Genomic DNA, 14102 nt, shown 5'->3' on the forward strand with positions numbered 1-14102 from the left:
TGCTCTGAGCCAGTTAATAATTTAGTGCAATACATTAGGCGACAATAAGGCGACATTTTGGGTGTCAGCCTTTGACACTAAAACTAATTTATGGAAAAATATCCGAGGAGAAGACTTGAAATTTTCCTTATCGCGACACGCAACTGTCGCAAATCCGCCGCGGGCTGACAAAACTAAGTATAGAATCGCACCCGGCTCATGTGGTTCATATTTTAGCCGACATATCTATTTATATGCAAATGCCACACCTCCCGGAATGTCGAGGCAGCCCCACGGTCACCTGTGACTACTCATTCTCGAATGCCAAAGTCAAAGCCGAAGAATTTCCTTTGTTGTTCGGCATTCCTGCAATAATAAATCACGGCACCTATGCCATCGCCGGAAGGGAGTCGGCGAGGAAAAACTAATAAATCCAAGGCCAATTAATTGACTTAACTGCTCCTGGCAAAGGCACATACCAAAGATGAAAGGCAAAGGCCCAGGCGAACGCAAGGGCTTAAACATAGCCAAAGTTAGGCCCACGGCAAAGGCTCCAAAGGGTCGCAATTTATGGCCGCAACATCAACTCGAACCCACACATAATAAATCATAACATTTTACAGATAATAGAAAACCTCACACATGTCCAATGAATTGCCTCCCTTAGCTACCAAAAGATATCGGTTGGTTGGCCCGCTAGCTAGAAATTTTAATAAGCCGCAAAGAGTTTCCACTACGAGCAGTAGAGGGAATAAAAATGGTTTCGCATAATTTATGCCGCCTAGGAGGAAACTAATCATGCCATCGCAGACATGAGCACTCTTAAGCTTAAAAGAGCAGTCCCACTTTTCCCAAAACACCAACAGGCTGGCATTTTTCCATCAAATCTGTCAATATTCAATTTTTGATTTTTTGGGGAAAAATTTAGTTTGTAGTAGGCTGTGAGGTCGAATTCCTGCCTATATAAGGCGGAATTTGATAGAAAGCATCAGTATAATTTCAAACGGCTAGAAGCAAGACGCAAAATTAAAAGAATAGTCTCTGAAATTATTTTTTGAAAAAAAAAAATTTTAATTACAGTGACAAGTTTTTTATATATAAAATAATAATAAAATCAACGACTGGTGAGTATGAAAAATAAATTCCCCCAAAAAATATTCCTTTCTTTATAAATTAATAAATTAAATTCAGTAAAGCAGGGAAAATATATTTCTTCTAAAAAAAAATCGGTATAACTAAATTTAATTTAAAATTTCAATCGCAGTACGGATCGCGGTAGTTTATATATCTCGTATTTACATATCATAGTTTACACAGTTTAAAAGCCAATGAACGGTTCCCCAAAAAATAATCCTTTCTTTGGGATTTGATCGGTAAAATTGTATATTCAGGGCACTTTGAAACGTTGAGAAAGCTGTTTCTAGATTAATAGTGAAAAAAAATTGTTTATCAAGTGAAATTTTAATCATAAATATTAAAGAGTGAAAAGTCTTTGTGCCGGTGCCAGGCATTCATCCCCGCTTTCAACTGGAATAATTTTTGCATCGGATTTTGGATCGGTACAAATTTAAATTTTATTTAAATTTTCAATCGTTGTTCGTATCGTATAATCAAAATTTTATTTAAATTTTCAATCGTAGTTCAGATCGGAATAAAGCTAAATTTTATTTAAATTTTCAATCGTTATTCGGATCGGTATAAATTTAAATTTTTTATTTTCAATCGTAGTACGGATCGCGTGAGTTTACATATCTTGTGGGGTTACGAGTTGGCCAAAGCCAATGTACGGTTGCAAAGCATGTTGAGTGAAAGTGTTAGAAGCTTCCTTGGCAACGCCCTTGGACCGGGCCGGGTGCTTGTCTATATGTCGGATGGTATTGCCCCCTATCTAGCCTTAAACTAATGCTGAGGGCAGCCTGACGACAGGCGAGCACCACCTTACCACGCCTCCGCCTATTAATGGTGTCATTTACATGCTGCAGCCACATGCAGTTACCAGCGAAGGGCGACGATAAATCATACCGCGATTTTTGTTTCCATCGGAGAAAAGTCGGTAGTTAATCGGTGCTCTTAGTTTTCTTTTGCCGTCAAAATCGTAAATAAATTATACGCCCTGATTGATCAACTTTTCCCCGATGACAACCATAAAGGGGATAGCAAGCGGGGACGCTGCACTGTCATTGTGGCCGAAAATGTCGAGGCAGCCGCTCGTAAACATAAATCCAAGTGACGCTAATTGTTTGTTGCAATTACTGCTGCAGTTGTTGCCACCGTTCAGTTACGTGTGCAGCCAGCGTCGAGGCGACAGGACCTGAAAGTGTCGATGTGGCAGGAAGAGGGGTTGTGTTTGCATGCAAATTTTGTTGCATCTGCAGTTGCTGCTGATGCTTTCGCTGTTGATGCTTCTGCTGCAACATTGTTGCAACTGCTGCTGATATTGTGGATGTTGTTGCTGTTGCTGCCGCTGCTGCTCGTTGTGCGTGTTAAATGGCAACTACTCTGGCGGCTAATGATAATCACTCGACGCCCTCTGCTCCTGTCGATTTCTACTTAGTTTAAGCTGCTTCGTGTTTGGCTTTTATCTTCCTTTTAACTCTTTGTCAGCAGCATAACCAGAAAGGTTTTCAGAGCTTTGATTTAATAGAATGTTGCTTTAGCAACCTGAAAATTAGAAAATTTTAACTTTTCGAAAATGCAACAATGCATAGCAAAGGGCTCTTAATTTGTATAAGCTCATTTTAATTTTTGTTTTTTTTTTAATTGAAGTAACTTGCCTCTGTAACATGATGCAGCTGCAAAAGCATGCAATCCCTTATTTCTAGCCCCCTCATTTTGATATTCAGCAGATAATTCCAACTAATCGCACTCTTTTTTTTCAGAAAAACTTATACGGCTTTGATACGACTTTGTACGGATCTTTTTTACCTTTAACGGATCATCGCTAAAACTATGGACAAGAGAATCTTCGACGATTTGTAGGGGAGAGCGTAGAACCGCAGGTTCATGGGTACTAGCGCCACCTAGCGGGAGGTAGCTGCTGCAAGTGGCAACATTATATCCTAATTTATCAGGAATCTGCAAGACTTGCATTTTCGTTAACGTAGAGTCTTCCACGAATCCCAGCTCTAGCCCCGGCAGGAGGCCATTGTTAGACGCTCCATGCTTTCTTTTCGAAACCACAACTTTGACCTGAAAGGTTGCATCTATAGAAAGGTCCTAAGCTGCCATAAAAGGAATAAAGTCCCGATCCGTGTCTCATTTTTTTGGCGAGGGACGAGGCTTATTATTGTGAAACAGTGGACAGTGGATGCGTTTTGGCCAGATTCTGGCCCAATTACACAGTTTTCCCCAGACCCCTAAGGGTAAGTTCGGATGAGGTGCAAGAGCAAAGCAAGTGAATATGCTCTCACACAAACATTTTTTTTTGTTCTTATCTAGGGTAGGGAACGGCGCCTATTATTTTTTAAGTGTCCCAACCAATGAAATAATGAAGAAATTAAGAAATAATGAAAAAACCCCCCTTTACAGGTAAGAGCAAATAATAATGTAGTTTAAAACCTCGAAAATTTAAGGAAAAATCAAAAAAAATATAATCTTTAAATAATAATTATTCTTTAAAAAAATCTCTAAAATAATGAAGAAGCAGAAGTGAGTAAATAATTAAAATTTAAATAAATAAAAATTTAACGGTAAAAAAAATGTAAAGAAAGAAACAAAAAAAAAAAAATGTTGCATAAGAGATTTTGGTTGCTTGTGTGTTTGCCGAGATTTTTCTTCTGTGTCAATTCTTTTTACATTTGATTAACAGAATTTACAGCATCGCCGCCAACGAATGGAAGCGCTTTCATCATTGGAATAATTAGGGTGAGCCATGTTAAACCATCTAATTTAAATTTTCGGCATTTTTATTTTAAATTTTTTTTGCTACCGAAATTTATGCTACACATCAATAATTAAATGCAATTAGCCTCCCACAAAAAAAAATGTAGAATTATTAAATAAAAAAAATATATAGATTGAATTAAATTGAAGTAAAAACAAGAAAGGAAAGTTAACTTCGGGCGGAGCCGAAGTTTATATACCCTTGCATTTAAAACCGGATATATATCGCAAACATCGGATATAGTTGGCCGATCCTTATGGCAATAAGAATATATAATCCAATTTTTTACAATACAAAATCTAAAACAAGTCCCATGCTTCTATCTTCAAAAATACAAAAGTTGATATTTCTACCAAGTACCATTTCCGATCGTTCAGTTATATGGCAGCATAGGATATAGTCGGCCGATCCTAATGAAATTTGGTAGGTCGGATCAACTGACCAAATATATAATCTGTACCAAGTTCCAGCTTTCTATCTTCAAAAACACGAGTTGGGTCAAAGTTGGGTCATTTCCGATCGTTCAGTTATATGGCAGCTATAGGATATAGTCGGCCGATCCTTACGAAATTTAGCATGTCGTATTATTTTGCCAAAAATAGCTCTCACCTAAAATTTGAAGCCGATCCGGGCCGTTCCGACTTATATACTGCGTGCAAAGGAAAGAAGGGTGTGTGCAAAGTTTCAAGACGATAGCTTTAAAACTGAGAGACTAGTTTGCGTAGAAACAGACAGACGGACAGACAGACGGACATGCTCATATCAACTCAGGAGGTGATCCTGATCAAGAATATATATACTTTATAGGGTCGGAGATGTCTCCTTCACTGCGTTGCACACTTTTGACCAAAATTATAATACCCTCTGCAAGGTATAACAACAACGAATTTAAAAGTTGAATTGAAAGTAATTTTAAAAATGAAAAGAAAAACAAAACTACCTATTAAACACATATACCTAATTTTTTTTGTATAAATTATCTCCCAAGTTTTATTAAAATACACTTTTATTTTAGAATATTTTATGAGCCGATCAAATGTATATCCTATCTTTACTTTTATTATATAAATAAACCTATATTATAATGTTTGAGTAAATAACCCTTTTAACTCCATGCTGACCCAAGAGCCGTCGTAGGTTCGAAATATTAAAAGGGGCCTAATGCGTGATTTTATCGGAAGAGCATTGGCCATGGTAGGGAGGGCTAATAACACCCCCGTTTACATCTAGGGGCGTGGTATGTCTAGCGAGAAGTTCTTTCCTTTTTCTCATCCGTCTGTCCGATTTTCATGTTATCTCTTTTCCGGCCGATTTTGAATCGTTACCAATTCGCACGCGATAAATTTTAATTATTAAAGATAGAAGTGAGCACCCGTAATCTGTGTCCTCTAAAGAACACCACGACACTTGCCGACGAGATATAGCCGGAATGCAACGCGTGCGGGACAAACAGTTTGCAAGACCACCAGCTTAACGTTGTTCGTTACAATTACTTGAACTCGGTGGGATCTGACGAGAGCATCCTGTCCGTGATCGAGCCCTCCACTAAAGGTATGCTGACAGGGAAGTCTTGCAAGGCCAAGAAAAAGCCTACATGTGCCCGGAAACAGAAGAAGGGCTCGAAGCCTAAGAAGACGTGCAAGTCAAAACCTAAGAAAACCTGCAAGCCCGGTCCTATTATGAATAATGGATACCTTAACTTCGTGCGTGCCTACCGGGAAAAACACAGTTCCATGAAGCCACAGGAACTGATTAGAAGGGCGGCCAGAGCCTGGTGCCGTTTATCCGAGGAAAAAAAAAATATATACCGGCGCATGGTGAGTTTTTTGCATTATGTTATTTACTATCCTGTAACTAATCTTCTGAAATCCCGCAGGCTTGCAAAGTTACAACTAGTGAAAGACATAAAAGACGCAAAGTGTGCAATCCTGAAAAATGCGAGAAATATTAGGTGGCTCATCTAAGTCTTCTTCAATCAATCCCCGTCTTCTGGACCCTGCTAATTTTGATGTGCTATTGGTGGCTCATCTAAGTCGTCTTCAATCAATCCCTGTCTTCTGCCCTCGGCTAATTTTGATCTGAAAAATTAAGGTTTAGGTTTCCAAAACAGTCTATGGTATATTATTAATAAAGCATAAATTATTTTTTCGGCCTAATAAAGTTTTTATAATGGGAGGAAAGGGGATCAACCAAAATATACGCAAGAGCATGCTTTATGATGCTATTAATCGGACAGAGATAATTTCAGTTCCTATTGTATTTAAGAGAGAACTGCTAGATTGTTAGTTTTAGATTTAAGTTTCTATTCTATTTTAAAAATGGACGGTCGTGTTATTATAGCTTTGCTTTACGTTCTGATTACTTGCAGTCTGACTTCTGCATGAATTATATGTGAGTTGATTTATTTTGAAGAGTTTTTGAAAAATTAAAATAAATTCTTCTATAAAGGGACCAATAAGTGGCCTAAAACAGATGACTTCATGGACCATGTTGGAAGAAAAATAGGATTAGTCTATGGGAGTATTTTTTAACAAATCACCAAGAAAAATGTGTTCATCCCAAACAGTCCGTAATATCAATAAAGCAAAAATTCACTTTCGGTCAATTTAAGTTTTGATAATGGGAGAAAAGGGTACAACAAAATATTCGCAATAGCAAGCTTCAGGTTTCTCTTATGCGGACAGAGATTAGTTAGTGATTATAATAGTACTTCGCATACCGCCGCGATAGCAAGCTAATCAGTCCTTTATTATTCTGCTAAAATGAAAGGTAGTGTTATTGTAGCTCTGCTGTTCGTTTTGAGTGCTTCGAGTCTAAAAGTGGGAGATGGCGATAGGAATAGTGGATTTTTAAAGGAATGAAAGTTCGTTTATTCACAAAACTCTATGTCAAAAAAGCCATCAGGCATTCCTTAAATTGGACAAGGAGTTCGACAAATGCTGCCAATCCAGAAAGACATCCAACAAGTTCGACGACTGTGCTTCTTGTTTAATTAAATGTAAAAAGTCTGACAATTCAAATATGAGAAGTCGCGTCTGGTATATTCTTCCCCCTGTGGATCATACTAACAATCCCGTACCCCGTTAAATTTATATCAACATTAAACATCAAAGATCCAGTCACTAATAATCCAAGTTACTACAAACACATAAAAGTAAATTGACTCGTAATCGCCGGCATGGTCAGAAAAAATCAATAATTTTAATTTAACTTAGATTTTGTTATTCTTTTAATAAATTTTTTTTACTATCGGAGAGAAATGGTAATTTTTTTCAAAAATTCCGATGGCAATATATTCAGAAGATCGTATTTGATGTATAGCATGAATGTGGTGTTTAATCGGACATATGTAGCTCTTATTGAGTTTTAAGAGCAGACTTTGATCATTTAATATTACCGTCACTTAAAAATATCAGTTTTGAGTAGGGAACTGCTTCAAAATTATGAGGAAAAATAAATTATGGATAAGTTGATTTTAAAAATAGGGGCCAATAACGCGTGAACAGGTCGGACAAGTGGCACTCGGTGTTTGGTGTACATTTAGATACATTTGTATCTCGTGGCTCGCTGCGCGTAGCACGTGTATCTGTTTATGCAGCTGTACAAGCCCATGGACTAAATTCAATTTATTATTCCACTATATGAGCTTTCGCACTTAACTTGCATGAATATTGAATGAGGTCTCCGCTATGGAAATGGAACGGGTAACTGCTAACGCTGAACGCTAAATGGGAAAGGTAATGCGGAGGAAGTAAGGGGTGAACGGGGCAGACTGGGGCTGATTGGGGCGGAAAGGTATCGCAAGATTGCGTGTTCGAAGCTTGCCAACAACCATCTGACCCGGCGCCTGTTGTGAAACGGCTAAATTGAAATATTAATAACACGCAACGCTCGCACTGAAGTTTGCAGATGCTATATCTGCAAATGTGTATAATGCATATTGTGGTTTTGGCGGAGTCATCCTTGGGACAGTTGGCAAGGAAGAAAGTATAGCCATTTGGTTTCAGATTGGAGTAATTGAGATATGGGTTTGTTTCTTTAACGATAGAATATAAAACTACTTGCTTAGAAATCAATCCAATAATCTTTTTATTGTCAGTCAAATACTGTTTTGGATATCTTTAATAAAAATTGCAAACATCTATTTTGGGCAATCGAGAAATTATGGCAGATATACACGAGCTGATTGTGACGTGCATAATTTTTTTGTACCAGGTGTATTTGCTTTTTGTAAGTATTTTTACGTAATATATGAGACTTGAAAGTTTGTTAAATAATTAAATTTCCTCAGCGATCCATTCACCCTCTCAAAAAGGATGCCATGGCTGCTTATGTTTCACAATATTATGCTATACTATGTGATCAATATGTTTAAACATCTGGCTCAAGGTGGGTTCCTTTTAAAGATTTTGTAAGATATTTATTTATTTAGTTTTATTTTCAGATACTATTAACTCTCCTGGTCCTGTAAACACGTTCTACTATTTACCTCTGGTGTATGAGGAGCCTGCTGGTTCGGAATCAAATCACAGTTGGCATGAAATTCTTAGGTCTTCCAGCTGGCTCTTTTTCGAGTCCCTGTTCCGCCATCATTTGGCCCTGTTGTTGCCGTTTAATTTGGCCCTCCTGGTTCCCGTAAGAGATTCGCTTGTCCTGTGGCCCCTAAGTGCTCCCTCTACTCCTCTTTCAGCGCTGCAAGTTGGGCTTCATTAGCTCTTTGGTGCTATTGTCTAACCTGGTGATGTTCGGATGCTTCGCTACGGCCATCTGCCAGCTGGTGATTTTAAACCAGCCATGCTGCCAGCCTGCGCCTCCTCACGATTCTGTGCCTGGGTCCCATGTGTCAAATGCTCCTGGTGATGCGCCTCCTGGTCCGCATTTGGGTAAGTTCCCGCCACTGGATGGATCACCTGAGATGTGGCCTTAGCCTCTAATTTTTGGTTTCTCTAGTTCAGTATGTGGATTGTTTTTGAGGAGCATAATTTCGTACCTCAGCCGTCATAATCAGTCTCCGTAGCCCGAAGTTAGTAGCTGCAATCAAAGCAATAAACCAACCAAAGCAACCGGCTCTTTCACTGGGAAACGCAACCGAAAATCACTTTCACTCCGCAAACTGCCAAAACTGCAGCCATTTATGACAGCCCAGCAGAAAGGAAGGCTGGCCGGCGATCTCCTGGAACGTGTGTGGCACAAGGGCCAAAATCGCAAAATCGCAAAATTGTTGCTGAAAAGTTGAACAAATATTAAGATCAGCAGAATGTCGAGTAGAGTCTCGAGCGGGCAGCATTGTTGCTGGTGCAAACTGTTTGCTAGCCTTTGGCACAAACTTTTGACACGCTCCCCGGCCCCGACGCCAGTCGGACTCGGATCCGGATCCGGAGCCTTTGCCGTGGCCGTTGTCGTCGTCGTAGCCGTGACTCTGAGTCCAGAGTTGAGCTGGGGGGAGAGGCCTCCGCAGAGGCTCGCCCTGAACGAAAAATATTCAATGAAAATCGGCAGTCGGGTCTGTCGCCTCTTTGTCAATAATACAAAATGGAAAAAATGAGTTGTTGCTGTTCGAGTTTTGCATGGTGCAATGCAGACGTCGACGCAGCCCGGGGGTCCGGTTCCGATGCCGTCTGTCCCGACAGCCCACTACCGACAAGAGCATTGCCAAGTTGTGTGTTGTATTTACGTTTTCCTTGGTATTAATTAAATTTCAGGATCTTAAAAGCGATATTCGCAAAAAATGCGACAAGTAGGATTTTAATCTTGAATCGACATAAACCAAATTATAAAAGCATTAAGAAGGAATCAGGAACTTTAAGCTGGAAACACTTTTCTTGTTAAAACACTATAACCAACAAATGAACTTAAATAAAATATGATACTTTGTATTTCTCTGGTAGCTTCCTCTGATAACTTATTCTTCTTAATCTCATACCTAGTTTCTTGCATACTAATAACACATCCTAAAAGGATGTTCCCTACGAAGTTTTTTTCCTCCATTGCACTATGGGGCACCTATTCATATAGTTGGTTTACCCTCTTGGAATGATGTACTAGAGCTCGGAGAGCCCTCGACGAATCTCAAGTCGAGATATGGCCACACAGTAACCTAACGAGCCACAGGCATCTTCGGGACCCATCCTTGTGACTATATAGTAATGAGCAACGGTATGGGTCCTCGTTTCTCTAAGCATGAGATATTTAATTTTAAGCCACCCCACATGCACACGCACAGTGCCACATACATAATTGTGTATTCACGTAAGAGATATGGTAGCTGAAAGTGCTATATCAACTGGAGAGTCTTGGGGCAGGGAAGCCGGGCCGAGCCGGGCCGGGGCGTGCCTGGCATGGCTTGCCTTAACTATAGATAATGACACGTGAGGTATCGCCTCCCGGGGCTTGGAGTGCTTGATAAATTGCGATAACATAGACACGACCTGAATGGCGGCTTACTTTAAAACACTAACCCTTGACGCCCAAGCCAACCACCAGCACGCCCAACCACCATCCCCCTCTACCCATCGAATCCTTAAACCAACGACCCCCCAGGCGACTGTACGCACTTTTAAAGCGCAACTTGATGGAAAACTGCCAAAGAGTTTGACTTCCTTGTTGGCGGATGGGGCCCTAAAGTAGGACATGCCAATGTGCAGGAAAGGTACACTTTGTGGCAAACTGGGAGAGAGCTACTTACTTCGGAGGACAAAAAAAAAGTAATTAGTATTGCCTTCTCCTGGCAAAGGCACATACCAAAGATGAGAGGCAAAGGCCCAGGCGAACGCAAGGGCATAAACATAGCCAAAGTTAGGCCCATGGCAAAGGCTCCAAAGCGTCGCAATTTATGGCCGCAACATCAACTCGAACCCACACATAATAAATCATAACATTTTACAGATAATAAAAAAACCTCACACATGTCCAATGAATTGCCTCCCTTAGCTACCAAAAGATATCGGTTTGTTGGCCCGCTAGCTAGAAATTTAATAAGCCGCAAAGAGCTTCCCCTACGAGCAGTAGAGGGAATAACAATGGTTTCGCATAATTTATGCCGCCTAGGAGGAAACTAAACATGCCATCGCAGACATGAGCACTCTTAAGTTTAAAAGAGCAGGACCAGGTTTTCCAAAAAACACAACAGGCTGGCATTTTTCTATCAAATCTGTCAATATTCAATTTTTGGTTTTTTGGGGAAAAATTTAGTTTGTAGTAGGCTGTGAGGTCCAATTCCTGCCTATATAAGGCGGAATTTGTATTATTTGTATTATTTGTATTTGTAAAAATATTTAAATTACAGTGACAAGTTTTATATATAAAAATAATAAAAATCAACGACTGGTGAGTATGAAAAATAAATTCCCCCAAAAAATATTCCTTTCTTTATAAATTAATAAATTAAATTCAGTAAAGCAGGGAAAAATATTTGCTTCTAAAAAAAAATCGGTATAAATCTAAATTTAATTTAAAATTTCAATCGTAGTTCGGATCGGTACAAATTTAAATTTTATTTAAATTTTCAATCGTTGTTTGTATCGGTATAAATCAAAATTTTATTTAAATTTTCAATCGTAGTTCAGATCGGTATAAATCAAATTTTATTTAAATTTTCAATCGTTATTCGGATTGGTATAAATTTAAATTTTTTATTTTCAATCGTAGTACGGATCGCGTGAGTTTACATATCTTGTGGGTTAACGAGTTGGCCAAAGCCAATGTACGGTTGCAAAGCATGTTGAGTGAAAGTGTTAGAAGCTTCCTTGGGCAAGGCCCTTGGACCGGGCCGCGTGCTTGTCTAGATGTCGGATGGTATTGCCCGCCTATCTAGCCTTAAACTAATGCTGAGGGCAGCCTGACGACAGGCGGGCACCACCTTACCACGCCTCCGCCTATTAATGGTGTCATTTACATGCTGCAGCCACATGCAGTTACCAGCGAAGGGCGACGATAAATCATACCGCGATTTTTGTTTCCATCGGAGAAAAGTCGGTAGTTAATCGGTGCTCTTAGTTTTCTTTTGCCGTCAAAATCGTAAATAAATTATACGCCCTGATTGATCAACTTTTCCCCGATGACAACCATAAAGGGGATAGCAAGCGGGGACGCTGCACTGTCATTGTGGCTGAAAATGTCGAGGCAGCCGCTCGTAAACATAAATCCAAGTGACGCTAATTGTTTGTTGCAATTACTGCTGCAGTTGTTGCCACCGTTCAGTTACGTGTGCAGCCAGCGTCGAGGCGACAGGACCTGAAAGGGTCGATGTGCAAATTTTGTTGCATCTGCAGTTGCTGCTGATGCTTTCGTTGTTGATGCTTCTGCTGCTGCTGCTGCAACGGCAAACAATTACTCAAACATTGTTGCAACTGCTGCTGATATTGTGGATTTTGTTGCTGTTGCTGCCCCTGCTGCTCGTTGTGCGTGTTAAATGGCAACTACTCTGGCGGCTAATGATAATCACTCAACGCCCTCTGCTCCTGTCGATTTCTACTTAGTTTAGGCTGCTTCATCTTCATTTTAGCTCTTTGTCAGCAGCTTAATCAGAAAGGTTTTCAGAGCTTTGATTTAATTGAATGTTGCTTTAGCAACCTGAAAATTAGAAAATTTGAACTTTTTGAAAATGCAACAATGCATAGCAAAGGGCTCTTAATTTGTATAACTCATTTTAATTTTTGTTTTTTTTTTTTAATTGAAGTAACTTGCCTCTGTAAACATGATGCAGCTGAAAAAGCATGCAATCCCTTATTTCTAGCCCCCTCATTTTGATATTCAGCAGATAATTCCTACTATCGCACTCTTTTTTTTCAGAAAAACTTATACGGCTTTGATACGACTTTATAGGGATCTTTTTTACCTTTAACGGATCATCGCTAAACTATGGACAAGAGAATCTTCGACGATTACTTGAACTCGGTGGGATCTGACGAGAGCATCCTGTCCGTGATCGAGCCCTCCACTGAAGGTATGCTGACAGGGAAGTCTTGCAAGGCCAAGAAAAAGCCTACATGTGCCCGGAAACAGAAGAAGTGCTCGAAGCCTATTATGAATAATGGATACCTTAACTTCGTGCGTGCCTACCGGGAAAAACACAGTTCCATGAAGCCACAGGAACTGATTAGAAGGGCGGCCAGAGCCTGGTGCCGTTTATCCGAGGAAAAAAAAAATATATACCGGCGCATGGTGAGTTTTTTGCATTATGTTATTTACTATCCTGTAACTAATCTTCTGAAATCCCGCAGGCTTGCAAAGTTACAACTAGTGAAAGACATAAAAGACGCAAAGTGTGCAATCCTGAAAAATGCGAGAAATATTAGGTGGTTCATCTAAGTCTTCTTCAATCAATCCCCGTCTTCTGGCCCCTGTTAATTTTGATGTGCTATTGGTGGCTCATCTAAGTCGTCTTCAATCAATCCCTGTCTTCTGCCCTCGGCTAATTTTGATCTAAAAAATTAAGGTTTAGGTTTCCAAAACAGTCTATGGTATATTATTAATAAAGCATAAATTATTTTTTCGGCCTAATAAAGTTTTTATAATGGGAGGAAAGGGGATCAACCAAAATATACGCAAGAGCATGCTTTATGATGCTATTAATCGGACAGAGATAATTTCAGTTCCTATTGTATTTAAGAGAGAACTGCTAATAAGCGCCTGCTAGTCTTAGTTTTAGATTTTTAGTTTTAGATTTCAGTTTCTATTCTATTTTTAAAATGGACGGTCGTGTTATTATAGCTTTGCTTTACGTTCTGATTACTTGCAGTCTGACTTCTGCATGAATTATATATGTGAGTTGATTTATTTTGAAGAGTTTTTGAAAAATTAAAATCAATTCTTCTATAAAGGGACCAATCAGTGGCCTAAAACAGATGACTTCATGGACCATGTTGGAAGAAAAATAGGATTAGTCTATGGGAGTATTTTTTAACAAATCACCAAGAAATGTGTTCATCCCAAGGGTTATGATCTGAAAATTAAAGCGTAGGTTTCCAAACAGTCCGTAATATCAATAAAGCAAAAATTCACTTTCGGTCAATTTAAGTTTTGATAATGGGAGAAAAGGGTACAACAAAATATTCGCAAGAGCATGCTCGATGTTTCTCTTATTTGGACAGAGATTATTTAATTATTATAATAGTACTTCGCATACCGCCGCGATAGCAAGCTAATCAGTCTTTATTATTCTGCTAAAATGAAAGGTAGTGTTATTGTAGCTCTGCTGTTCTTTTTGAGTGCTTCGAGTCTAAAAGTGGGAGATGGCGAT

The 14102-nt window shown here is 39.3% G+C and overlaps 2 protein-coding genes and 1 pseudogene across 2 annotated transcripts; all 3 read left to right on the forward strand.

The window, feature by feature from the left end:
* Window positions 1-5353: 5353 nt before the first annotated feature.
* LOC138927471 (protamine-like) lies at window positions 5354-6024 on the forward strand. The gene is made up of 2 exons (XM_070282750.1): window positions 5354-5679; window positions 5739-6024. The coding sequence occupies exons 1-2, from the start codon at window positions 5416-5418 to the stop codon at window positions 5811-5813; spliced, it is 339 nt and encodes a 112-aa protein (XP_070138851.1). The 5' UTR covers window positions 5354-5415; the 3' UTR covers window positions 5814-6024.
* Window positions 6025-7928: 1904 nt separating this feature from the next.
* Window positions 7929-12872, forward strand: LOC122321847 (uncharacterized; annotated as a pseudogene).
* On the forward strand, window positions 12722-13339 carry LOC122321855 (protamine-like). The gene is made up of 2 exons (XM_070282752.1): window positions 12722-13024; window positions 13084-13339. Exons 1-2 carry the CDS (start codon window positions 12722-12724, stop codon window positions 13156-13158), a joined length of 378 nt encoding a protein of 125 aa, XP_070138853.1. The 3' UTR covers window positions 13159-13339.
* Window positions 13340-14102: the final 763 nt, after the last annotated feature.

This window comes from Drosophila bipectinata, unplaced genomic scaffold (genome assembly GCF_030179905.1).
Source record: "Drosophila bipectinata strain 14024-0381.07 unplaced genomic scaffold, DbipHiC1v2 scaffold_272, whole genome shotgun sequence".
NCBI classification, from domain to species: domain Eukaryota; kingdom Metazoa; phylum Arthropoda; class Insecta; order Diptera; family Drosophilidae; genus Drosophila; species Drosophila bipectinata.

What these genes read in the sequence shown, in the direction of transcription:
- LOC138927471 (XM_070282750.1), top strand. Translation starts at nt 5,416, where the DNA reads ATGCTGACAGGGAAGTCTTGCAAGGCCAAGAAAAAGCCTACATGTGCC. An exon ending in AAAATATATACCGGCGCATG is followed by an intron (nt 5,680 to 5,738) that starts GTGAGTTTTTTG and finishes GAAATCCCGCAG; the next exon opens with GCTTGCAAAGTTACAACTAG.
- LOC122321855 (XM_070282752.1), top strand. Translation starts at nt 12,722, where the DNA reads ATGGACAAGAGAATCTTCGACGATTACTTGAACTCGGTGGGATCTGAC. An exon ending in AAAATATATACCGGCGCATG is followed by an intron (nt 13,025 to 13,083) that starts GTGAGTTTTTTG and finishes GAAATCCCGCAG; the next exon opens with GCTTGCAAAGTTACAACTAG.